Consider the following 28000-nt stretch of genomic DNA (forward strand, 5'->3'; position numbering starts at 1 on the left):
ATCAGCTTTTCAAGGGGGTGGTGATGGCGAGGCATCAGAAAGCCTCTACTGCTGCCAGTCAGCCTGACTACAAAACTCTGCAGAACACGCAGGCTCCTCCAGACTTCTCGGCCCACATTCCTGACCTATTTCAAACACCAGGGAAAGCAGACTGAGCATGCCATGCTCTTCTCAAGTATTTTTAACCTGTTTCCAAAACCAGACGTGTTCTAAGGGGGCAACCCAGGCATTCCTCATTCAAGGCTAGAGCCTGCCAACCCATGAAGTACTGACTTTCTAACAGCTTCAGAAAGGAAATGTCTGCCTCTTCTGGGGCTTGGGCAAGTGGAATCTCTCAATTCACTTTCAAGCCTCACACTTCTCATCAACCATAGGGCAGGATCTAACCTAGAAGATCTTCTTCAGACCCTCCTCCACGGAAGCTCTCCAAACACTGTTCTGTGGCTTTCAGCAGTAGCAGGAATCCATAAAGTTCCCAAGCGGAAGAAGCCAGACAGACCTTGTATGAAAAAACTCTAGGAGGCCGAGGACCAGGAAGGGTCGTTGTAGTTTCGTATGAATTATGCCTCCCAGCTTCAGGTGACAAGGATCAAACATCTCCTTCACCTCTGCAGAGCTCAGCCTCCTACCACTGCTCCCTGGTTCACACCTATTGCAGACTCCCGGCTTGTGTGCTCCCCTAACCTTGCTGTACTGCTTGCCCAGTGAACAGAAGCACAGGAGGGATACGCTTTTTGTTCATTTCCCCCAGAGTGGAACCAAAACGGGCCTCTAGCAACTCCATCTCAAACCCTTCAAGCGTCAGCTAACACAGCACAGGCACCAGGAGCATCCCTTGCCACCTTCCAACAACATGGTGAGACACACACCTCACAGCCTAAAAAAAACAACCAAGAGCACTTCCACAAAGAATGCCAAGGAGACTTACATTTCAGGCACACAGACAGAATAAAACACAAAAAGGAAAAAAATCCCCCAAACAAAAGTAGGGACTTTTGAGGAGACTTGCTGAGTGGGCAAACATTTTGGAAAGATGGAATTTTAAACACAAACACAAAAAGGCAGAGCTTTGAGGCAGAAGAGCTATGCACACAGCCGGGAGGCCCTTTAATTAGGGAAAGATTTGCAAGGCCTGGGGAGGGTCCGCAAATCTCCCCTCAGTCTCCTGAATGGAAAGAATGTGGAAACCAACGGGTGGACACTCTTGCTGAGAATGAAGTGGGCAGTTCTGTCTGTCCTTTGCCATATTTTCAGTAGCCTTTAGATGACCCCGTAAAAGCAGCAAAAGGCCAGGCATGGTGGTTCACACCTGTAATCTCAGCACTTTGGATTCCGAGGCAAGAGGACTGTTTGAGCGCAAGAGTTTGAGGTCAGCCTGGACAATGTAGCAAGACCTCATCTCTACAAAAAAAAAATTAGCTGTGCATGGTGGCATGTGCCTGTAGTCTCAGCTACTCGGGAGACTGAGGACAGAGGGTCACTTGAGCCCAGGAGGTTGAGGCTGCAGTGAGTTGTGATCATGCCACTGCACTATAACCTGGGCGACAGAGTCAGACTCCAACTCAAAAAAAAATATATGTTTTGTGGAAAGTCTTTGGTGGAAGCAGTTTTCCCCAAATGGCTGGCAACCCTTTGATTCTTTTCTTCCTGGGATATCATGAAGTTCAATGCAGCTTGGGGTACTGACTCTCTAAACCAGTTATTTAACTCCACTTACAAGGATACCCTGTGTGCCTCAGCAGTTAGAAGAGTCTAAGTCATAAGGGTAACAAGACCAGAACCAAAGGCAAAGACTCTCCACCCTTCTTCTCTGCTGAAATCTAAGAGTTCAGGAACAATGGCAAGGTGGGAGCTCACTTCAGGTTTCTGTCTAAGCAGCAGCAGCTCCCAGCCAGAGCTGCGAAGGAGGCAGCAGGACAGGATGGAGCACCTGACTCAGAAAGTTGCAGGCCTCTGTGAGATGAGACAATGACAAAAGTGGGTGGCACTGGCAGCTCAATAAAGAACTTTGTTTCAACAGAGTCAACAAAGCTGCTTCCCAGAAAAGGACTGACGTGGGCTTTTCCAGAGGTAGACAGGCAGACACTTGGAGTAATGGGTTTCCAACTACAAATTTCTCAATCTTTCTTTCTTTTTTTTAAACTCAGAGTCTCACTCTGATGCCTAGGCTGGAGTGTAGCAGAGCAATCAAGGCTCACTGCAGCCTTGATCTCCTGGGCTCAAAGTGATCCCCTAGCCTTAGCCTCCCGAGTAGCTGGGACTACAGGTGTGTGCCACCTTGCCTAGCTAATTTTGTTTTTTAGTTTTTGTAGAGACGGGGTCTTGCTATGTTGTCCAGGCTGGTATTTATTTATTTATTTTTAAATAGAGATGGGTTGCCTAGGCTGGTGTTGAACTCCTGGGCTCAATTGATCTTATTGCCTTGGCGTCCCAAAGTGCTGAATTTTAGGTGTGAGCCACTGTGCCCAGCCTCTCCAATATAATCTTAAAACTGCAGATAATCAACTGATCTCTGTCCCATATCCATATAGAAAGACTGAGTGGGAACTAACAGTTGATCATCAGCAAAACCAAAGAGTACACCCATTACCAGCTTTTTGGCAGGGGACTCATGTGGCCTGAATCAAAGTTCAAAGACATCAGACATCAATTTACAGTCTCTAATCCAGCAGAAACACATCAGCTCCTACTCAGTCTTTGCCCAGTGAGCTCCCTTTCCATCACCCCATTAATTGTCTACTCCAAGCAGCTTTCTCCAAAACCCTTCACCAAGGCAGGCCTAGGCATCCCACAGTGCTCTGTGTTCCTCGCCATCAGAAGCCTAGTATTCTATCCATCTGGGGATCCATCTACCCCATGGCTATGAGCTCGTTAAAGACAAAACTATTATTTTGTCACTCTGACTCTAGTGCTTGAGCTCAAACAGGGCCCAGTCCTCAGTAGGAGCTCCAGCTGTCATTCATACTCTGAGTGTCCATTAAGTGCTTAACAGTGGTGATACAAAGGAACAAAAGACACTAGTTCTCTCCCACAGTGAATCAACAGGTCCTAGGAATCAAGCAATTCCAATAGACAGCAGAAATGGGTGGCATGCTGGGGAGTAAGAGTGGGGTGGGGTGGGGTGGGGTGGGTGAGGCCCAAGAAGAGGTGTAGAAGATGAGGAGTTAGTGGGATGAGAGTTCCCAGTACAAGAAACAGCATGTACAAAGATCCAACAAGACAGGGCACAGGCCTGTGGGTGTGCAAGAGATGGAGGGGTGGGTGGGGCCAGGTCAAGAGACCTCAAACCTAGAAGTGTCCTCTAGCCTTGAGCCCAACAACAATATGGCGCCATGAAGGGACTCAATCAGAAGTTCATTCTGGAAAGATTACTCTGCAAGTAGGCTGGGGTTGGCTAGGGATTACAGGCAGGGATGCCATCTAGAGGCTGTTGTAATACTCTAATCATCTAGGGAAGGGTGGCAGCAATAAGTGACCACTGAACTGCAATAAAATGAGGACTCAGGCATATCTTCAGCCCATGGGCTGGATGGGGTGGACAGCACTCTTTGAAAAAAGGGACCATACTGGCCTCCAGCAGATTGAGCCACACCCAGTGCTCCTCACCCACCTCCCTCATGGACTCCAGCTGCAGCTACTCCATGTCACATGGCCCGCACTCCCCTCCCCCACCACACGTTGCCAGGACTCAACAGGTGAAGTTCTAGAGGTGACAGCATGAAAGCCCATTTGTCACTCTGAAACCTGCGCTCACCTCCCCACCCCACCCCACCCCACCCCACTCCCAGCTGGAAGAAGGCACAACCTCTTACAGTCTGATCAAGAAGTGTTCACCCACCGATCCGGCCCAACAGGGAAATGATGGCCACTTCTGAGAGGGGCATGCACACTGCTTAAAAGGACAGCTCAGTATAATAGAAAGGCAATGGATTCGAGTTGTCCTGTCACTGGATCCCACCACCTTCCTTCTCTTCATCACCAGTCAGCACTCACTGGCACCCAGGGTTTTCCCACACAACTTTCAGTAAAACTCACAATTACCCTCTGGGAGAATGAGGTAAATCTGTCACTCCATTGCACAGAAGAGGAAACTGAGGGGTAGAGCCTAGGGAGCTTACTCAGTGTCAGCCAGATATTCAGGGTGCATCCAGACCCACCTAACTCACAACTCCAGAGACCATAAAGACTCACAACAACTTACTGCCTGTCTAGGTGGTCAACTGCCACGACCACCAGCCCTGGAGCCAGTGAGGCTGAGGTCTCCTGAGTCACAGCTCAGCTCTACAGGCATCTCTGTCTCAGATCACACAGCTTAGAAAGTCTAATGCAGAGTTCGCTACCCTCAGTTTGGGGACAGTAAGTTTACTGGTTCATTAACTAATATTTAGGACAACACATGGCTTGGCATCGTGTTAGGGTCTGGGGATAGAGAGGAGCATTATTATACTCCACAAGTGCTTAGAAGCCAGGGGCCCTCCACTACCAATCATACAAAGTTATAGCACACAATTAATAGGAAGTGCTTTAAACCAACCCCTGTGGAGCAACACAACTTGGGAGATGTAACCGTCCCAACATGCAGAGTTTGTGACTAGGAAGTCAATGAGATAGGTATAAAAATACAGGTGAAGAAGTATTAAGTCATTTATATATATTTTTTTAGTTGGAGTCTTACTTTGCCGTCCAAGCTGCAGTGCAGTAGCATGCTCACAGCCACTGCAGCCTTGGTCTGCTGTGCTCAGGCGATCCTTCCGCCTCAGCCTTCCAAGTAACTGGAACTACAGGCACACTGCACCACACCCAGCTAACTTTTTTGATTTAGAGATGAGGGCTTGCCAAATTGCCCAGGCTGGTCTCAAACTCCTGGGCTCAGACAATCCTCTCATCTCTGCCTTCCAAAGTGCTGGGATTACAGGCATAAGTCACTGCCCCTGGCCTTAAGCCACTTTAAAATATGCCTAATGCAGACAGGCGTGGTGGCTCGTGCCTGTAATCCCAGTACTTTGGGCAGCTGAGGCAGGAGGATCACTTGAGGCTAAGAGTTCAGACCAGCCTAGGCAGCCTAGCAAGATCTTGGTTCTACAAAAAAATGAAAAGAATTAGCCAGGCACAGTGGCGCACACCTGTAGTCTCAGTTACTTAGGAGGTTGAGGTAGGAGGATCACTCTAGCTGAGAAGTACAAGGTTGCAGTAGGCTGTGATCACACCACTGCACTCCAGCCTGGGTGACAAAGCAAAACCTATCTCTAAAAAATTATAATAAATGTCCAATGCATATCTCCTCTATCCTACCTTATACTGAGCACACAATCAGAAAGAAAAAAAATCCACTTGTCCAAAGGATAATCATTTCCAGCCTCGGGCAAATCTCCTAAAGGGTTTTGTTCGGAACTGGGAGTGTTATTTTAGCTTCCAGTCAATAGTAATTAAGAGTCCCAATACATTCCACAAAGAGAGAGAGGGAGATTAGTGATAATTAAATCTCTTCTGCATATGGCTCCCAATCTCTCCTCAGAGTGGCCTGCTGTCAGATACTCATTCCAAAGTCTCCTTCTGATAAAGCTCCTACCACCGCCATTTGTAACATTAATTCTGGTGCTAGCTTGAAGGTTTCAATTACATAAAAGGCAACAGGCCTACTAGGATCTGAAAGTCCAGAGCTTTACAATGCTGTTCGTACCTCCTTCTTCTGCACACAAAGTCTCCAGAATTATTATTGGTTGGCAATAATTTGCAGAGACTAATTTCAGGGGGCACAGGGCTGGACAGCCCCCACAAGGGCACACACTGCCAGTCCCTTCGAGAGGCTCTCACAGGCTCTGTGTGTGTTGTGACTGACAGGGTCTCTAATGAACCTTAATTGTGAGCTCAACAGGCCCAGGAAGGCAGCCACAGATGTGGCAAAGGGCAACTGCAAACCATCTGATTAGTGAATAAAAAGTGTCCGGCCCAATGAGGGCCAATGACCCAAAAAAGGAGGAAGGCAGAACCATTCTTCCATCTTTCCCCCTTCTAAAACCCTGGAACTCCTTTATGTGAGCAATGCAAAGCTTCCTGGGTGGATGGGGCCCCTAGCTCCCACGGTGCTGCTGCTTGGCAGTGACAGCCAGGATGCCAGGGACACGTGTTCGTTACCATGGATGCGTTCGTCTCCATCAGCAGCTCATCTGATGGGATGGGAGGCCAGAAGAGGACATCCTTTCAATGTGGGAAGAGGAAAGCTATCCTCTATGAAGACTGAATAACTTCTCGCTAGCGCTAATAATTGTGGCGGTATCTGCCTTCAGAGTCAGCCATCTGCCGCTGACCTGCAGTGACAAGAGAAAGCTATTCCTGGAGTAACTGTGGGTACAGACAGCATGATGGGAGAAGACAGGCTTCGGAGTCAGATGGGACTGGGGATAGATCATGACTTTGCTCCTCACTAGTTAGCTATGAGGCTCTGACCAACTCATGGAACCTCTCTTGGTTTCCTCACCTGCAAATTGGGGACAGAAGACTAATCTTGTGGTGTGCAGTTTAAATAAGTTAAGTACACAGAGGATCTCACTAACAGTACTTGGCATGGAAGAGTTATCTATTGGAGATCAGCAGGGTACCAGCAGAATGTGACCTCAGAACCCCTAGCAGACAGCTACTACAAGTCAGGTACTATGGTAGAAGGTTTACACCCACGATCTCTAATTCTTGAGGTTAGTGTTATCAGGCCCAAGTCACAGATGAGGAAACCAAGGCTTAGCAGTCACATAGCTAAGATGTGGTAAAGATGAGAACTGAGTTAGTTAGTTGGGCCTTTCAATTTCAAGGAACTCAACCATCACCTCCAATGCAAGTAGACATTCAGGCATCCAATCTCAGACTAACAGCCTAGAAACACCTAACCAAGAATTCCAGAGCCTGAAATTCCCAAATATACCCAAACAAGCTACTCTGGATTGGCAAAAAAGAGAGTGGTGGGGCAGGCAGCATTAAATAACCACTCTGTTTCCAAGGAAGTATGTAAAACAAATTGGCACTCACTCCACTGCTGGTCCAGGTTCATTTCTTGGCTGGTGGCACCTCACAGGTATTTTCTGCATCAGCGTCACCAAACATGCAGCAACAGGTGAGGTGCTAATGCAGCCTCTCCACCAAGAGAAACAGACTCAGGAGTGGGCCAGAAAGAAGGAAAGGCTGTGAACAGAGGACCATCAACTAAGTGAGGTGGAATGGGGGTTTCCCAGCTGGGAGAAGGGGTGTTGGGGGCTACACAGGCAGTGTATATCAAGAAAGACTAGAGATCTGGGTTCAAGAGGCGACAAGAGGTTTCCAGGAAGGAGAGGAACAGAACTTGGTAAGATGGAGGGTAAACCACAAGGAAGCACGGGCATGGAGAACAGGAGGGAAGAAGCGACAGAAGGGATCCTGGACACGCAGAGTCCCTGGGGGCTGCACCTCTGGATGGCTGGGAAGGTAGGGGCCAGATGACCTGTGGGGCCACAATGTCAGCCAGATTGTCCTGGGACACTGAGATCAACCTAAGCCTCCACCCAGCTCCCTCAGACCATCTCACCACTCAGTTTAGCTACTTCCACCCCCCACCACCCCAGGACTTCCAAAGACCTTCCGAGTGATAACCAGGTGGAGTTCACCACTCAGGGAACTGAAGCAGGGAGGAAAGTGACTACCAGGCCATCAGAAAGAGGAATGGGAGGGACCCACAGCCCACACGCAGGGCAGCCCATGAAGCTGGTATCAGATTACCCTTATCTCTGCAAAATGAAAACCAGTCAGTCGCAGCCTAGCTCTGACCTTGTGACATACTCCACTGGTTTTGGGGTTTGGGGTGGTGGCCATTTCCAGCTTCCCATTCGGGATCCTTACCTTGACAGTTTTCACACCATCTACCATGCCTCATGGAGGGCCTCCTGATCTCCCTCAGTTAAATAAGCTGGGTCCTTGCAAATGCACTCAGGGTTATAAAATGCCCCACTGTGGATGTCAAGGCTGGGGTTGCACTCACCTGTGGAAACAGCCCAGAGGGCAGCTTGGGGCATCAGGGGCACAGCCTCTAGGCTGGCAGGACCTAGGGGTGAGCCAGTATGTCCTAGGAAGGCAATGAAGGTAGTCGATGCATCAGCTGGCATCTACAAAGTGCCTACAGGCCACACACGTTAGTATACTTTATGTGTGTTCCCGAAACCTCACTACGGTCCCATGAGTTCAGGTTTATATCCCCATCTTGCAGGAAGGAAATTCTGCAAGGTAACATGCTCTGCTCAAGGTCTCAGCGCTGGAAAGGGACTTGGCCAGGATTCAAGCCTTCTCTTCCCACACAAGTGAGCCACCCAGGCATGGAGACTGGGCCAAGGGACATCTGCTGGAGGCCCTGCCTGCTCCATCCTCTCCACGTTATTTATCATATGGGCAGATGACACAGTTAAGGACCCAAGAAAAATCGATGTTTCCTCGGCCAGTGAAGTAGTAACATCAACAGAAGGGTATCCATGGTGATGTTCTTTTAGTTCTAGGCAACGGAACTCAGGTTCTGGGAGACCAAGACCATCAGACCTGCACTTTGCAGAGGAGGAACCTGAGACCCAAAGAGACCTGTCATTCCCAAAGCAGGTTAATGAGAAACCCAAAGCTACAACCCAGGTTTCCTGACTTGCAGTAAGATATGCCAAGACACCATCTTTATATACACAGCACTTTCTTTCCATCCACCTTTTTTCCCTCTTACTGAAGAAGTCTACTGAAGAGAACTATTTTCTGAAGCAGTTGGCTCTTTGGAAGAAAAAAATTTCAAGAAAAGCCATATTTCCTTCTACCCCTTTTACCTAACACACACAAAAATGTGGCTAACATCACACTTAGGGCCTGTGCAGACAAAATCAACTTCATCTTGGATGCTGATCCACCATGCTGACTTCTAATCAGCCCCAGGCCCATGAATGCCTCTTGATTCCCACTTTATTTACTGTCCCTAGTGTAAGAACGTGTCAGCCTTGATGGTATCACACAAATTGTAAGTTATGACACACACTGCATCCTTGCCTATTCTGAAGGACTGCCTTTCATTGTCCTGCACTGAACACACATTTTTTTTTTCCTGTGGAGATCGGCCTGTCTTGTGGCCGCTCAAGACCGTACTTCTGTAAGTTCCCTCAATAAGTAACCCAGTGTACCTACTAACTGGACTTGGCTACCTCTTCCCTGGGTTTCTTGGCTCTTTCTGCATCTGGGGGCTGCTGTGTATACATGGTACTTTCACAGAACACAGACACTGTCAAAAAGGGTCTAGAATCTAGGTCATCTGATGCACTGGTTATGAACTAAAGTGCAGTCCATGAAAATGACCTGGAAAAATGTTGAGTTAAAAAAAGAGGTTAGCCGAGGTGAGGGGATTGCCTGAGTCCATGGGTTTGAGATCAGCCTTGGCAACTTGGTAAGATCTCATCTCTACAATAAAATAAAATTTAAAAATTAGCCAGGCATGGTAGCATGTGCCTGTAGTTCCAGTTACTTGGAAGGTTGAGGCAGAAGGATCACCTGAGCCCAGCAGGTTGATGCTGGGTTGACTGTAAGTGTGTCACTGCACTCCAGCCTGGGCAAAGGAGGTTCTTTTCTTTTTCTTTTTTTTTAGCTGCAGAACTTCTCAGAATCTTTAATGAGTCAATATGAGTAGTAATACCCCTGGTGGGAAATCAAGTCACTCACTGCCCTTATCCCTCAAGAGACTCAATGCCGAGGCAAGGAGATTCATTTCATTAGAAAGTCAGGAAATGTGCACGTCACAGTACAGGAAGATTTAGAATCCACCCACTGAGCAGAAGGGCATTCTGTGAAAGAGACTTTTCCAGCCATTCTCCCTTGGTTCATTCTGTACTTCTTCAGTAGTGAGAACAAAAAGTTTTGTGTATTAGACATATGCATTTCTTCTAGTCTGTGTAGCTAGCTTTCTATTCTAACAAAGTATTCCTGCTTCTCTTGTTGACAGAGGCAACACCGTGCAGTGGTGAAGGGTCCTAGAGTCAGACTACTTGGGTTCAAAGCCTGCTCCACCATCGCTTCCAGGTGATCCCCAACAAACCGCTGAAGCCCCTGCTCCTTCATCTGTCCAGCAGGCGACAACAGTAGCAGTCTCAGGTGTTCTCAAGATTTAAAGGCAGAAGTTGTTGCCGAAGGGTGTGAATGGTTTTCAGAGTGTGTTCTGTGTCTTTACATTTTATTTTGTGCAAACTTTTTTTATTAGAAAATATAGTTTATTTAGAAAGTGAGTGTGTGTGTGTGTGTGTGTGTGAGAGAGAGAGAGAGAGAGAGAGAGAGAGAGAGAGAGAGAGAGAGAGAATTCATTTTTTCAGGGTAGGAGAGGGGGCCAGAGCTTAGGAAACATGGCAGTAACCACAGCTTAAAGAGCATATGGCCACACTAGAGCATATGGCCACACTAGTAAAGCAATGGCCCTGTGTAAACTTAAAAGTTAAATTTGTATGTAGTCAAAACTATCATTTTGGCATTAGCTTACTCGCTTCATAAAAAGGCCTCCCCATCTCAAGATCAAATACCAATGTTTTCTCTCATGTTCACTAAATAGTGAATTCTTTAGTCCATTAGAAATATGATTGCCTGCTGTTGCAATAGTAATTTCATTCATTTTTCCTTCAACGTTATTAGCTGTTTCAACACATTTATTGATCAATCATTTTCTCATGAATATGACTATCACTGGTAAGTCTACATTCTCACATGGATGGGTCTATACTAAGTTTGCCTCCAGGCTCACTTCCGCCCTCAGTCCAGAGTCTGCAGCTGTGTGCCTCTGAAGCAGCTTAGTCCTGGGAGCTGTGTCCTTTTGCTGTTGCAAATGGAATCCGGGCCCCCCACTTCCCCGTCACCTTATTGATTCTAACTGGTTTATGCCAGGGCACAGGTTGACCTGGTGCACTTAAAAAGGCAGTCACCATATTGACCATGGCTTTTGTTCTTGCAGAGTACTGCTTTTTAAAAAAGTTTTAGATTTATTTTAACTGAAGAAATAGTGGTGTAATACTCATATTTAGGCAGAATGCTCTTTTAAAAAGCACGTTTCCCCAAAACACACATGATGCCAAGTATGCGTGTGGGGGAGGGAGTGGGGAGTGGGAGGTTTCACCTCTGTCCTGCCATGAAGCCCACGGTTCCCGCAGCCAGGCCCACTGAAGAGAACAGCAGTGTCTCTGCTTGGCATACTCTGCCCTGAGTGCCATGGTCCGCCCAGAGCTCCATACCAGCACAGGCAGGAAGAGAAGTTCAACAAGTCTTTCCCCCTGGGGTACTTACTAGTTCTGAGGTAACCACTCTTACCCTACCCTCAATACGAATTTCCTTTAGTTTCACTTTAAAAAGATGCTTTACCTTGAGCAGAACATGTAAGAAATGGCACACTATAATATTTTTATTTTTAAGACAGTGAAAAATATTGCTTGAACATAAGAGTTGGGCTTGACATTTCCCCCCACCCTATCACCTATCAGGTAGGGAACTCACTGACCTCAACTTTCTCATCTGCAAAAGGGGATCCTCCCACTCACATTACAGAGTGGCTATGAAGGTAAATAAGGGTATGGATGAACACACTAATAACAAGAACCATGTATTAGCAATTTTGACATCTGATATGGAGCTCCCTAAAAATTTTTTTATTTTTCTATGTAATTAACTAAAAACTATTTTATGGGGAATGAAAAAGGAAAGGGTCAAATTCAAAATCTGAGATCAAACCAAAAAAAATTTTATTTCTATAATTTTGAAATTTGTAATCTCTGATAAATAAACAAAACTTACTAGCTAGTTGTCTTAAAGGTGATGGGAGATGGTGAATTTTCAAAGTACCTGGGCTTTGGAGAATTTCAAGCCCCTAACCATAATGGGAAAGCAACCATTACTGTTCCAGAGCTGTTAGGATAGGTGGACATGTCATTATAGTGTCCTGGAAATAGTCTCTGCTCCTCAAAGAACACACACAAAAGACAACCAATGACTCTCTCCTCCTCTCTGTAGCTCACTTCACTTCTCTTGTACTATTCTTTTTCACCCATTTTGTTTTAATTGTCTAGACTGCTTTGACAGGAGGTCATTCATCTCATTCTTAATTGGATCAAATAAGGGACTACTATTCTATATGCAACAGAACTCATCAGAATTTCAAATCACTTCCAGCCATATCTATGGGGGAACAGGTCAGGCAAAGGTACCCCATTTACTTTTTCTAAGCAAATCATGCCATTTCTTCCTGTTTTGGAAGGGCTGCCTTGCTCCTACCTGGAGTGTGCACCCTTAGGTGACAGGGTCCTCATGTCAACAACAGGTTGGGGTCATGAAGGGCTACCATCCTCTGGAGAGGCAGGCCTGGGAGGGAAAAGGGGCCAGTTTGGCCCTGAAAGTCCAGGGTCTGCTTTCTTACTCTCCCTGCTTCAATCACAACAGCTGCTGTCCATTCACAGAGCAAAGCACTCGCATGAAAAGCTCACCACAACTTTCCAAGGAATGGAGTTTATTAAAATACTGCTGGAGGCTTTTGGCTGGAATGCTTTTTCCCCCTTGTAAAAAAAATGGCAACTGCCACACGGCATTGCCTGTAGGAAAGCTCAGAAACATCAGCAACAGCAGAGACTGTGCAGGGACTGTTGCGTATTACCAATGATTCCCTCCATTCCCTTGCTGTGCTCCAGAGACAACATCCGGCCCAGCAGAGAAAACTTCCCAGCAGACCCTAGGACAGGCGGGAGAGTGAAAACCAAGTGCCCTACCCCTGACATAAATCCACAGGGCACTTCCAAGGTTCCAGAGAAAAGGACCAGCAGAACCTCCTTGCTCAGCAGGGTTCCAGGGCAAGCCAGGTCTCCATGAGGAACCAGTCACTTACCAGTGGTGTGCAGCTTGGAGGGGAGCCCCCAAGCTCACCTCCTGGTTGCTGGGGCCCAGGTAGCAGGAAGACTGAGAGGCTCAGTCACAGAGTGCAGCTGAGCTGCTCCAACCAACGTCCCAGAGCACCAGTGTGACAGGCTGGTACCGCAAAGTCCCAGGGAGGCAGAATATAAACTCGACTCAAGGCTTTGGCAGAAAAAGCATGATTTTCATATTAAAATGTCTTACATGTGGGCATGTTACGAATTGAAGTACAACTTATTTTATTATTGTTATTATTATTTTTTAAAGACAAGATCTCATTATGCTGCCTAAACTGGACTCAAACTCCTGGGCTCAAGTGATCCTCCCACCTCAGGCTCCCAAGTAGCTATGATTATAAGTTCATGCTACCACACCTGGCTGAATACATTTTTTTTTTAACGATAAAACACAAACTTCTCTCCTCAAGGCAGGTACTTTTGAATTTGCACCCCCAGTTCCAAAGTTATATATCTACTCTCCTCTGCTGCTCCCCAAAAGAACGCTTTGGGGAAAGAATTTGAGAAGCACCAAGGAACAAGTCACTAAGAGGCCAGTTACAAGGCTGTCAGCCATGAGTCAGAGGAGTGGGACAAAACTTTCTGATAGCTGAGCATGACTATTAAAGAGTCTGGAACACCTAAAGCAGAAGTAAAAACAAACGAGCATACCTGCTACTTATTCTGCTCAACAGACACAGAGTGCAAAGCTGACCATGGCCAAGTCCTCCCTTCAGAAATTCCCCACCAAGCACCAGCTCCAGGGAGCAAGGCCTTCCATCTTGTTCACCACTGCAATCCCAGCACCTGGAACAGTGTCTGGCACATAGATGTTAAGTAAAAATGCCTGTAGAAAAAATAACTCAGTTCTGCAGCTGTTAATACTCATTCTTAGTGCTTAACTGGTAGATGGCCAATGGTGTGAGAGAATCAACTGAGGCCATTTCTTTTCAGGGATCAAGTTGTAGGATCCCTGCATTTTTACCTGTGGGTGGGGAGCCAGGGAATAAAGGCTGCATTCTTTCCCAGAAACAAACACAATGCCTGACTCCTAGGAGGTGCTCAATAAATGTGGACTGAATACACTACCTTTTCACCTCCTTCAGCTCAGACCCCTTTGGAGAGGCCATTTTTAACGTCTTTGAAATGAAGGGAGGGAAAGGCTGATCTAAGACCACGTTAAATGGCAACGACAAAGGGGAAATTAGAAAGGAAGACAACACAAGCCTGCTTACTCTAGAACATAGAAAAAGCAAACCCTATTTGTCCCTCAAGATCCCCAAAGGCAGGCAGAGGGTCTTGGGTCCCAGGCCCCGCACTCCTTCGTCACCTGGGGATGAGTTTTGGTTCATACACACAGCTACCACTGGGAAAATAATTTCCAGATTTCATTGCTTTAACAATTAAAGGCTGAAATTGAGCAACACTGCTTAGCCAGCACCAGCTATTCTGCAAATCGATAATATTAACAAACTATTATTGTACCAGTCTTAATTGCACCAATCAATTACACATGTATGAGCAGGCCTGGGCTGCTTCACGGAGAGCAGGCTCTTGGAAACATCAGGTCTCCACTGACGTTCACTGAGGTCTGAATGCTACACGTACCCCACGCACTCCAGTCTTCTATCTGTCCAATCACACTCTCTGCCAACATCATGCTGCCCTGACTGGGAAATAGGGCAAAATGGGGGACAAGGGACAATTTCAAAGTACAGGTACTGCTAAGGCTGGCAGTACAAAGCCCTGAGCCCAGCTGGCCCTATCTATTTCTAGAGGGCTCTTCTGGCTGCTTAAAAAAAAGAATATGCTGAAATGAAAACCGATCAAGTTATTAACTCCCTGAGTAATGCTTCGGGATATCTCTTCCACCTCTACCCCGCAGGTCTGGCCAGGACGCTTGGCTACTTTTCAGCCTTGATGTCTTCCTCCTGTTTGAATAAAAAGTCTGGGGACACCCAAGAGCTAATAAGACTTTGGGTGATTACAGGAAAGAAAAAGGTGAAAGAATTAAAAAATAAAATGACCAATGTTTGCAAGCAGAGACTTTCTTGCCTAGTTAAACTGGTTTACAGCTATTTTTGGTCTGCTCTTAAAAAGGCAAAGGACGGATGGCCTGCTAGGTGCCAATATGTAGAAACAAACTCCCTCCTCAGCTAAGGGCTCAAAATACACTCCAGCTGAGAAGTTTCTGCTCTTGCTGCCAGTATGCAGAGTAAAGCCATAGAAGGTCAAAGTTTAGGGAGCCAAGGAAGCATCTTCACATCATATGATTCGTGGCCCACATGGACATGTGGGTATTTTTGAAACAGCTTAACAACGGATTTTAGCTGACTTCACTCTAGCACAATGGGATTAATATGTAATAAAATGATGTTTTGGCCATCTGCAAAGGAAGGTCATTTCCCACCAATCAGAGCACGTATCATAATCCCAAGGCAGCAAAAGCTCTGATGCTGGAAAGAAAAAAGAAAGCTGATCTGGCATGATAAATTGGGCTGCCTTGGCCCAGCTGCCAAGCATACACCACATTTCTCTTTAATACTACTCTGTAATCGGACCACTGGTGGACTGGATAAATTCCTCCACAGTTCCCTGGCTCTGACATCTAAGTGAGGCCTTTCCTTCACAGGGAATGCTGGCAAATCCTAACATTCTTGTCAGTCTTAAAACTGGAGACGTTTCTTGAAAACAACCACCTCCCCTTCATTACTCTGGGTAGGTGAGCAGGGGAGCAGTGACTACACTTTTCATTGAGTAGTGCATGAGGCTGCTTTGAAAGCATTTGACTGATCCCAGATTACACGAAACAAAGGCCCTGATCCTTTCCTTCTAGACAGACCCACAATAGTGTAAATTTCCTGAAATTATAGCTTTGGGAAGAAATTAAAACTTCATGTGAAATTCAGAGCCACAACAGTACACACAGCACAGATAAACTCTTACAGAATAGAAGCATTTAGAAAATTCAGCTAAAGAGGAAAAAAGGAAAACTGTCATTCCCAGGGAAAACAGGAGAAAAATGGCAGTGGTGAAACATTCAAAGAAGTAATTTGTAGGGCCAGCCCAATTGCTCCTTATTCAAGTACCATACGTAGCAAGGAATTTGAAGCCAGCCCTTCAATCAATCTGAAGCACGTCAATATAGTTCTAATGAGGCATGCTTTACCAGATTCTAATTTGTTGAAGTCATGCTCCATTTCCATTCTGACATTCATCATACTTCAATTAAAAAATTAATGAGATCACCGATTTCCCAACCCCCTCTGGATAATGGGAATCTACTCTGGCCTCTTGTTCAGCCTGATCTGGGTGAGCTCCTGGCTGGCCTCCCCACAGCCAGTGGGGGGAGTCGGCGCCTCTCAGGCTGCCATGAGGCAGTATAGGAAAGTGAGCAGCTAATCTCAAAGGGCCTGGCTCTGAGCGGAAAGTGTCTTTCATGTCTCTAGTTTTTGTTTTTAAATTATGTGATTTTAACATTATTCTCCACAATGTACCTATGTCTTAACATTTTGGATTACGAATGAATTAAACGATATAAAACTTTCTCTCCCAACAGGCAAAACTGACACACCACGAAGACACGCCATATTTGACCTGCTGCTCGGAGTATGACTTGAACCCAGGGAACCCTGCGAGCAGAGGCCAAGCAGGAGAACCCAGGACTCCCAGTGCTGCTGAGCCACACCCTCACACCGGCTTCTTCCCCACAGAGTCAAAATGTATAAGAGAAGATGACTGTGTGTAACGTAAAGGGGTGTTATGGAACTTAGATAAAATAATACATAACACACACAGAAGTCCCCAGCTCAGTCCTGGGCACATAGTAGACATTCAAAAAATGTCAGCTTTCTACCCGACCTCTGCCTGCCTCCACCCCACCCAGCATGCATTCTACAGAAGACAAAGACAAAAACGGAAAAGTAGGGTATCTGGCAGTAATCTACAGAATGCTACCTACCACGTCCTCTATCATTGGTAGACACAGTTTGGGACTTCAGCCTGAGTCCAGGTACCACACTGGGACTAAACCTAGAGCTGATCTCTCCCATCCAGGAATGGGCTATGGTGAAAGACAACTCTTGAAACTCTCCTTCATTCACTATCAGTGTTGCAACCTCCCTGCTGAGCCCAAGGAAAACTGGCACAGGCAGCAAGGGAACCAGTTAGCCAGGTTTTCATAAAATCAGTTCCATGAACCTCTCTGAAATAAAGAGTGATGAGGGAGCCACGGAGAAAATACACAGCTGTAGTAAAACACTTCAGTTGCCATAAGAACAAAATAGCCTGTTAAACACCGAGAAAGGTCTACTGAGAAAAATTTGCTCATCATTTCCTACTTCTATGTTTGCTTTATTTCTGAAATACAGTAATAACTAAATTGGCAAACTAAATTTAAACTCAGCCAAGCATGCTTTCATGCTGAGTTATTTAAAAGAAAAACAAACCCCGCAGCTGACCAAATTAGGGATCTGATCACACCTTCCACTTCTGCCACCTCTTCTCCATAGTATCAATCATGGAATTTTTTTTTAAGGCTGGAGTGTAGTGGCATGCTCATGGCCACCACAGCCTCTACTTGCTGGATTCAGGCGATCCTTCTGCTTCAGCCTTCCAAGTAGCTGGAACTACAGGCGTGCACTACCACACCCAGCTATTTTTTTTTTAATTTATTGTGGAGACAAAGTCTCACCAAATGGCCCAGGGTGGTCTCAAACCCCTTGGGCTCAGACAATCCTCTCGCCTCGGCCTCCCAAAGTGCTGGGATTACAAGCTTGAGCCACCACGCCTAGCCTAATCATCATTTCTGACCAAGGAAAACACAAGGACATAGCACTTCCCAGATTGCATTTGATGGTTCTATCTTATAGAACTGTTCAGAGTGTAAATAAGACCATGCACAATGTACTGTGTACAAACTTCAGTATAAATGGGCTGATGGTGACAATTATTGCTACATCAAGTGCAAGTCCTCCTCCTGACTTCAAAGGATAGTTCCTACCTATTCAACTTTATATTTCATTATTTCTCAACACAGATCATCTCCTCTAACCCCTCTGGTCCACACTATCTGCTGTGTTCAGCTCACATCTCATGCTCAGGGCCAGATCCTATGAAAAATCCGACACAACCAAACTGATGTTTAGGCAATGTTTAAAAATCAGGATATTTCACATATAAACCTAAATATATGGTTTCTCCAGAAAAATCTGAAAACAAGCAAGAGATCAACAAGTGCCTGGAGCACTAGGGTGGCTACCCTGCCCGTGGGGCCCCGTGCCCCCCACTAAGCCCACTTCAGTGACTTACCTCATTCTCACTGACTCTTGGTTTGGGATCCCTAATCCTGAGCATATGAGAGCTCGTTTGCATCACAATTCAACTTTCTGTTCATTACTACTCATCTGAAATACAGATTTGTCTGGCCAGAATCCCTTACTTTTTGATACCTGCCTCCTCTTCACTTCTGTCACAAGCACCTGCACTGTCTCTCTGAGTAGGGTCAGTGACCTCAAGAAATCACCTTCTCAATTCCTGAATTACTACTAATGAAATACAGCAAGTTCACAACTCCTTCCATAAGCTCGACTCTGTCTCACACACCTGTCTCTCAGCTGGGAGTCTGTGTCCCTATAAATATACAAATAGTTGCACTGTGGACCTTTCAGACTGCCGTGAAAAGCTTTCTCTGTGAATGACACGAGTCTCCTGCAGTCACATTTTTTTTTTTGGGTCACAGCCACTCACTGTGCCTAAGTGACGTGAGAGGAAAAGGGGGTGGAGGGGAGGACCGAGGGGACAAAGGGGGGACCAGGAGGGAGGGAGGGCAGGCTTCTTCACTTGACACAGAAAGAACATTTGTGGCATGTCCCCTGGGTGCGTTCACTCCTCAAGGACAATCCTAATTTCATGTTTTTTTCTTTTTAATAAAGGCAATTTGTAAAGTGAGAAAAAAAAAACTTTTGAATTCATACAATTAAATCAAATCAAAGCAAATCACTGTAGCATATGAATAAATTTTCAAGCCACTATTTTTTTTTTTTTTTTTTTTGAGTTGGAGTCTCACTCCGTCGTCCAGGCTGGAATATAGTGGAACGCTCACGGCCACCACAGCCTCGACCTGCTGGGCTCAGGTGATCCTTCCGCCTTAGCCTTCCAAGTAGCTGTAACTACAGATGCAAGCCACTATGCCAGGCTAATTTTTTTTTAATTTATTGTAGAGACGAGGTCTTGCAAAGTTGCCTAGGCTGGTCTCAAACCCCTGGGATCAAGCAATCTTCTCGCCACCGCCTCCCAAAGTGCTTGGATTACAGGCGTGAACCACGGTGCCTGGCTTGAGCACTCTTAAATAATATTATGGTGCTGGTTAATTTGAGGCATCATTTTGAGACCAATCACTGAGTATTAAGAAAACTTTGAGCCGAGCTCGGTGGCTCAGCCTGTAATCCTGCGCTTTGGGAGGCTGAGGTGAGTGAATTGCCTGAGCCCGCGAGTTCGAGACCCACCTGGGCAACTTGGCGAGACCTCATCTCTACAATAAATCAAAAAATTAGCTGGGCGTGGTACTGCACCTGTAGTTCTAACTACTTGGAAGGCTGAGGCAGAAGGATCGCCGGAGCCCAGCAAGTTGAGATTGTGGTGGTCAGGAGCGTGCCACTGCACTCCAGTCTGGGTGACAGAGTGAGACTCCAACTCAAAAAAAGAAAAGAAAACTTTGAAAATTAATTGAATTATTATAAAAATAGATGTGATGGGCTCTGTTACAGCCAGTTTTTGTTTGTTATCCTTTTGAAACTGGAAATGAAGCCACTGAAGCATCTAACAGAGCAGACGTTTACATTGCGTTGGCCGGAGAAGCTCACAAAACAGCAGAGAGACTGACAAGGCCTGGCACAGGCTTCTAGAGGCTGAAAACAAGGCAGGTGAGGAGGGGGCAGATTGTCATCAACTTCAGAACTCCTAGCTTGGGCTTTATCAACAGACAGTTCTGAATGACAGACCACTATATGAAACTCATTTGCTCTCTGTCTGCAGGAATCTCATAGCCCAGTGGTTTGTCTGGCCAGGGAGAGAAAACATTTCCTGTGCTGTGAATTGTGTAGGGAAAAAGTAACACAAAAGCAACCAATTATGAGCCACAGTCTCAAACGGAACCATATGAAGAAGGCACGCACCAGGTCAATCAGGTCGCTGAGGTTCTTCTCGATCTGCTGGGGAGGCAGGCGCCTCATAAGGTCCAAGGCACAGTCCAGCTGCTGATCGCTCTGTGGACGGAGAAATAAAAGTGTCAATCATTTTTGCCAAAAAGAATGCTAAAATCTCCTTTTAAAAGGCATGCTTGCCCAGGAAATTCTAAGACCCAAAGAGCCCTGTGATGGGCCCTCTGCCAGGCCTCTGTGAGCCCACAGCCTGGAGCGAGACTGCTGTGCACGTTGTCTGCTTCCACTCTGACTGCACTCTCTGCCTCAAGGGGGGGCGTCCAAAAGACCCTGAAAGAGGTGGGAGCAGGCTGAGTTCAGAAAGTTTCCTTGCTGGCTTTCCTGCTCCAGTTCAACAGACTTGGCAGCTGCAGATGTAGCTGCAGACGTAGTCACTTCCAATTGGTCTCATGGTGAGCACACTCAAGTCACAGATTAGGTGCACCCTTGTTGAAACCTGACATAGACATCAGGTAACATCACCAGGCCAGGTTCCCTAATGAGCTGCAAGCTGGGGGAGCAGGGAAGCCAGGCAAAGAACAAGTGGCAAGATGCACAGAGGTTAAACATGCTTCCTTCAAGGAAAGTTCGGTAAACTTCCCAGAGCCTCTGCAAACTACACCAAGACCTGAACCACATCACAGTCAAGAGCTCACTTGAGGTGGCCAAGCGGACTACAAGTGCAATCAACTGTTGCTGCTGCCATAGGGGACTCACAGGACAAACACTGCTCTGGTCCATGAAGCACTGTTGCAAAGCTATGCACTGTGAGCTTCATAACTCTCTCCTCATATAGTATTTATGCTGCAAATATTTACTGAGAGCCACCATGTGCCAGTCAATATATTTTATTTTTTATTTTATTTATTTATTTATTTATTTATTTATTTGAGTTGGAGTCTCACTCTGTCGCCCAGACTGGAGTGCAGTGGCCGCTCCCAGCCACCACAGCCTCGACCCGCTGGGCTCCGGCGATCCTTCCACCTCAGCCTTCCAAGTAGCCGGAATTACAGGCATGCGCTACCACGCCCAGATGATTTTTTGATTTATTGTAGAGATGAGGTCTCGCTGCCCAGGCGGGTCTCAAACCCGCGGGTTCAGGCAATCCACTCACCTCAGCCTCCCAAAGACGCGGGATTACAGGCTGAGCCACCGAGCCCAGCTAATATATTTTTAAAAATAATAAAGGGAGGGAGGGAGAAGGGGAATTGAATGGAGGCGAGACTGGCAAAGTGCAAAATAAATTCAGTGCACAGTGGGCCACAACACAGAAGGCTAGATCCCAGAAAGAGTGACAAGAAATAAGGTGAGAAGGTGGGCCAGGTAAAATGGTGAACAAACCTTTGCACATGACTCTAAGAAGAGTTCAGGCAACCACAAATAAAGTCGATAGAGTCCCCAACACTATCTGACTTGTATCTGGAATCTGCTTTGCTTAGACCAATTCCAGGATTTCTGAAAGCCCTAAATCAGCAAGCTAAAGAGTCTCACAAAATATACAAAGTAATCCTTGAAATGCCACATTTGGCTTTAATGAAATACAACTTGTGAGTATTATCATCTACACTGCAGGGCTATTAACCACAAGCTGACCGTGGTGCAAGGACCCACTTTACAGTCACCAAAGACATGACACATTGTTAAACGGAGTCAATTTCATTATTAGATACTGATATGGTATATACTCCAGGATATCTTAAAAAAAAAAAAAACTGCCCTTACTCAAGATGGTTATCAGTGACAATTCATTCTGGGACACACAAAAAACTGGCTACACTGCAAAGAAAAAAGAAAAACACCGCACCAGAAACCCTATCGCTTGTTTTGCTTAATGAAACTTTCCAGCAACCATGAATTCCCTACTTGTGCCATACACTTCTGTGCCAACATGTGTCAGCCAAGGCCATGATGACACAGGTTTGGTCCACTGGCATGGGAAGAAATTTTAACACCACATCTAGGATAAAGCACACAGATTAGCTGATTTGACTCTAGAGAGACATACTCAATTCCCAGTTCTACCAATCACTGACTTAGGACCTTGGGCAAGCTTAACCTTTAAAAGCTTCTACTTATCCATAAAATGGGAACAGTCTCTATCCTCATAGAATTGTTACAAGAATTTAGTAATGCATTGTTTAATACGCAGTATGTGTTCTATGATTGCAGTATTGTGTGTGTAAATATACTTACAGGTTTTAAATATTTTAAAAATACTTTAAGGCCGGACGCAGTGGCTCATGCCTATAATCCCAGCACTTTGGGAGGCTGAGGTGAGAGGTGTGAGCCTGAGCCCACAGGTTCAAGACCAGCCTGGGCAAGCTAGTGAGACTTCATCTCTATAATAAATCAAAAAATTAGCCAGGTATGGTGGTGCGTGCCTGTAGTTCCAGCTGCTTGTAAGACTGAGGTGGAAGGGTTGCCTGAGCCCAGCAGGTCAAGGCTGTGATGGCCGGAGTGTGCCACTGCACTCCAGCCTGGGCAACAGAGTGAGACTCCGACTCAAAACAACAACAACAACAAAGCTTTAAAATATAAATATAACACTGTCCCCCACGTCCACCCACCCCCCACTACCACCACCACTCAACCCAACCCTGATGCTTGCTGCTGCCTTAAACTAGAGCTAGGTGCTCAAACTCCACAAATAGCCATGTGTTCTCTTGACTGAACAAGAATAGAAACCCCTAAATAATTCAGGTCAAAACTCACTAAAAGGTGTAAACTAGTATTTCTCAACTTGGGGATGATTATGTATGCACACACATACCCCAGCCAACCTTCTCCAGGAGACATCTGGTAATGTATAGAGACAGTTTGATTGTCACAATTAGGAGAGAAGAAACTACTGATATCTAATGGATAAGGGCCAGGGATGCTTCTAAACCTACAATGCAAAAGACAGCCTCCCCACCACAGATAATCACCTGGCCCAAAATGTTAACAGTTAAAGGTTGAGAAATCCTGGTCTAAAAATTACCGTTAGGGTAGTTGCAGACTCCGAGAATCTGATCAAAGATTAGGCCCTTCTCTAGAAGACTGCACACGCTGAGAAACATTTTATATACAATTCTAATTCAAAGACCTAGAAACTTCTGGTCACTGGAAAATATCTCAAATATATATTAATAATCCTCAGCTAGCATTAACAATCCTCCCTGGAACTGAAAAGCAAACTCAGACATAAGTAAGCCTAGCTAATTTGAAACTGTAATCTAGAACTACTAGGATTTAGAAGGGATTAACTAGAAACTGAGCACTGATATCTAGGAAAAGAAAAAGCTTGACCAGAGATGGTCAACGTGAAGAGACCGTTTTCAGTCTTTCTGAGAAGCCTGTTCCACCTCCAGCTCCAACATGATAATCACACCCTCACCCCCCAAAGGGGGCTGGACAGTCCTCTGTTGAACTGTATCTAGTTAACAGCACTAGAATACTATCACAAAATGATCTGACTCATTTTGCATTAATTTCAATTAATCTTAATTGGAAATGTTTCACTACAAATTTCTGGGGCTAAGGATGTTTAACTATCATTCAATTAGGAAATGACTAAATGCTTCCCATAAGTGAAGCAACATGGGAAAGCTTAATGACAGCTTGTAAAAAGTTAAAATTAGAGTTAACTGGAGCCATTTGCTTGGGAGTCATCCCAAACCCTAAGGGGTCCAAACAGGAAACAGTCCAGGAAAATGAAGAAAATGTGGATGGCCTACAGCTACACGCCACAACATGAGCGACACAGGACATGAAATAATGTGGGGGAGTCCCAGGGGCCTACCAAGGATGCGTCACTTTCAGAAAGCTCAAAAGCAAGCAATAGTGAACTCTCTATTATTTAGACATGTGTTTTAAACTAATAATAACAAGGATTTTTTTTCCTTTAAGTCAAGGCAGGGAATGGTAAATACAAACTTCAGATGGGTGAGAAGAATAGTTACAGGGAAACCACCAGGGAAGGCTGAAAGTAGGTATCTGTCTAGGTCTTACTTGGAATGGCAGATCAAAGGGTATTCATTATCTCATGATGACTAAAATGTATGTTAATATGTTTCCTTACAATTATAAGATATCTGAACATTTTTTAAAGGAAATAGAAAAAAATACAAATGTGAGCCAAGCGAGGAGAAGACTTAGGATTCAGGAGACCAGGGTCCAAGGTCTGCCTTGCCGCTAGCTATCTGTGCGCTTGGGCTGCTAAGCTAACTAGATGGCCGCCAAGATTCCTTCTAGAGGATAGTGCCCTCTATCCTACTGCAAGAGCAGACACACCCACTGTGTCCCAAGCGCCCCACCCCTCTACAGGCATCCTGGATTCAGCCTCCTGCAGACCAGCAACTGGGCTACAATTCAACAACTGTGCACTGAGTGAGTGCGAGCCCTGGGCCAAACCCTGAATTAGGCCCCAAAAGTGAAGCCTGGTCCTGACCCTTAAGGAACGAACCCTCCATAAAATAGCAAATAACCACAAGGCTGTGTGATGTGTACAATACTGGGACACAGAAGGTACAAAGAGACAAGGTGTACAGTTCACAACACACTGATTTGTACTTCTCAGTGTCAATTATTTTCCTAGGATGCCCCAACCTCATGGTTACAAAATAAACAGAAAGCCAGTTAGGGGAAGTAAACTGTCACCTGTGACTAAGCGCTTTCCCCGTGCTGGCACCTCCAAAACGCTAACTAAACCTAGACACCTCCTTCGTAAAATGAGTTGTGCCTCACCACTGGTGGTGGTTTCCAGGTAAATAGTAAAAGAAGGACCATTTCACTTCACCCTCCAGAATTCTCTGTCCATTCAACTAGTCATTCAATAATTATTTATCGAGTGTTTCCTAGGTAACAAGCACTGTTTTTGATGCTGAATGGTGAACATAAAGTCCCTAGACTTTATGGAGCTTACGGTGTAGTCAAAACAAAAGTGAGGAAAAAAATCAAGGAACAGTCCTGGTTAGAATGTCAAAGAACCACTCCAGTCTGGGCGACCAAGTGAGACTCCAACGCAAAAAAAGAATGTCAAAGAACAAGGAGGGGACAGTGACCCCACATTAAGATAGCACAGCTCCAAGGAGTAGGTTTAGAGTTTTTGCTTTGTTCTGTTTCTTTCAGTATATGAACCAAGCAAACAAATATTCACTTTCTGCTGGCTTTTCACATTACCTAAAGAATAAGTACAAAACTGTTTAAATCACCCTGCAACAAATAAAACAACTATTAATGAACTACACCATTTTTTCAGAAGAATAAATGAGTAGATGAAACATTATAGCCTAAAATACCTGCTAAAGAGTTCGGACACCTGACAGTGTTGTCAAGTCATCTGCATACAGTAAAACCTGACCCAATAAACTCAGGGGCAGAGCCTGATTTGGAACCATCATCAGATGAGATGTATTCAGTCCCCACAAGGGGATGCCAAGAGCAGGATATGTCATGACCCATGATGAGCTCCAAGTTTAGTACAATGAACACACCATCCACCTCAACAATCAGTGTTAGAGTAAAGCTACCCACTAAGGCCAGGCGCAGTGGCATGTATCTGTAATGCCAGTGCTTTGTAAGGCTGAGGCGCAAGGATTGCTTGAGGTCAGGAGTTCAAAACCAGCCTGGGCAACATAGTGAGAGTGAGACCCAACTCTACAAACAATTTAAAAATTAGCCAGGCATGGAGGAACGTGCCTGTAGTCCTCGTTACTCAGGAGGCTAAGGTGGGAGGATTGCTTTAGCCCCGGAATTTGAGGCTGCAGTCAGCTATGATCATGCCACTGCACTCCAGTCTGGTAGCAGGGCAAGACCCCATCTCTAAGAGGAGAAAAAAAGGGTACCCATTAAATAGAGTAAAGGTACTCACTAAATAGTGGGCTTGGAGCCCACTCTACTGTCCAAAAGGCTTCTCGGAACAGGGATATAGAAGCCAGGTTACTCTGGAAGAGTAGCAAAGACCAGGCAGGTCCGAAGGAGCCCTTCCAGGCAGCAGGAACAGCAGGATAAAGGAAGTGACCAAGGCGCACTGAGGAAGCAGAGGAACGGTGGGACTTGGCCTGTGGCGGCGACTCATAACTCGTCAGCAGGGGCCTACAGGAAGGCCAGATCACCCCAAAACTGCTCCCAGGGCAGCCAGCCTGGCCCCAAGCACCAGGTTTAGAACCTCACTTCTCCTAGCAGTTTTGTCTTTATTTACTTTACAGGTCAGGCTTCTGTGCCATGTTCTTTAAAATCCACTCTTCCGTGAGGTTTAGGGGCCCCTAAAGACTTTTCCACAGAGGAATGGCAAAACACTACTTGACTTCTAAGGCGAAGTAGATTATATTTTCCAAAAATGGCCATAACAAGCTCTCCCACCCCATGTGCTCCTCTTGCAGTGTGACTATGACACTCCTCCCACCGAAGGGGAGCCTGCGTCCCTTCCCTTGGAACTACGGAAGCTTTTGTGATTGTTTTATCAACATAGTAGTGTAGAACCAAGTCCCTTAGTATTTGTGAGACCAAGCCACAATGGAGCACTCTCAACTAACCTGAGGCCACCCTGGCAGAAAAGCCACATGGAGACTCTGCAGAGAGGAGTGCCTGGCAAGCCCCCAGCTGCTCCAGGCCCCACCTCCAGGTTCCTGATAATAAGCATGAGACCCCAAGCCAGAATCATCCAGCCAAGGCCCCCCTGAATTCCTGACCCATAGAAACCATCAGAAACAATAAAATGATTATTTCCTTTTAAGGCATTAGGTGTTGAGGGAATTTCGTTAAACAGCAGTAACTGACATAGGATTTGTCTGGTGACCATGGGGACTCAGTCTGACCAAAATGAGACTGAGGACAGGATGGGGAGAGTCAACGACTTTAAGGGGCAGGACAGTTAGGCAGAACAGATAAATTCACTTACTGGAAATGAGAGTAAGCCCAAGAAGTCAGCTAAGACTGCACTTTCTAGCTGGGGCCACCTGCTAGAAGCCGCATTAGAGTGTGTATGGTTTGTGTGTCCTTTTAAAACCAAGTGTTTGTAATTTCAAGAACAAACAGTAACTCAAACTATTAGTAATTCCAAGTAGAAGTCCTGCTTGGCCTGTTCTGGTGGCTGGCTTAGGCAGATCTGTACTTAATAGCATCTGTCCATAATAAACAACCAACCAAAAGCTTCTAGACCTTCAAAGTTTGTTCTTAAGTTCATCAAGACCTTCACTCGTTTACATTCCTGAGAAGCTTAGCAAATACTTACTTCATAGGCAGCACAAAGGTAAACTTTGCTGGCGCCCTGGCTGATTTACCACAAATTAATGGAGTATAACTTAACCATGGTTTGTCTCATATAATCTGTGACCCAACAAGCAACTTTGTTTAAAAATCAAATCTGTTTTCTGCCATGTGGCTGAGGAACAGTTTGTGCTAGGGGCAATCTGGGAAAGATTCACAGGCCAGCCCTGCCAACGACTCATCTTTAAGTCACTCTGGAAAACCGCATATTTTTGATTAATAAGAAGAAAAGTGCTTCTTCCACTGACTGCCCGCCTTCTGGGAGGGACACAGCGATGACAGCCGTGCAGGAGGGAGATGCCTCACCAAACACAAACACACGCATACCCTTTGGATGACTTTTCGTTCCCATGGGAAAACTCAATGACCTATATCAAGTGAGTCAAAACCAGGGTGGAGGTCCACTCGGTGGACTAAGTCTCCTCCAACCATTTGGGATATACTGCTACTACCATAGCTGGAGTCAATGTCATCTTTTTAAATTGAGATAATACAAGCATACAACACATAATTGACCAGTCCTGGCTTCAACCATATGGATGAGCACAGACTCTGGAAGACAGCAGGGCCACATGAAGAAGGAGCCTGGGCCCAGGAATGACCTGCCAGCCTGAGAATGACCTGCTGTTATGTGAGAAATAAATA

The 28000-nt window shown here is 45.7% G+C and overlaps 1 protein-coding gene across 1 annotated transcript in view; it reads right to left on the reverse strand.

Annotated features, from left to right (window-relative positions):
- Window positions 1-28000, reverse strand: part of CAPZB (capping actin protein of muscle Z-line beta subunit) — a 90959-nt gene that overhangs the window by 57104 nt on the left and 5855 nt on the right. The window contains exon 2 of the mRNA XM_008073594.2: window positions 20084-20173. Coding sequence (XP_008071785.2) covers window positions 20084-20173 — 90 coding nt within the window. The remainder of the gene's footprint in view (window positions 1-20083; window positions 20174-28000) is intronic.

Source organism: Carlito syrichta, unplaced genomic scaffold, assembly GCF_000164805.1.
Source record: "Carlito syrichta isolate Samal-C Ts95f unplaced genomic scaffold, Tarsius_syrichta-2.0.1 Scaffold115711, whole genome shotgun sequence".
NCBI classification, from domain to species: Eukaryota; Metazoa; Chordata; class Mammalia; order Primates; family Tarsiidae; genus Carlito; species Carlito syrichta.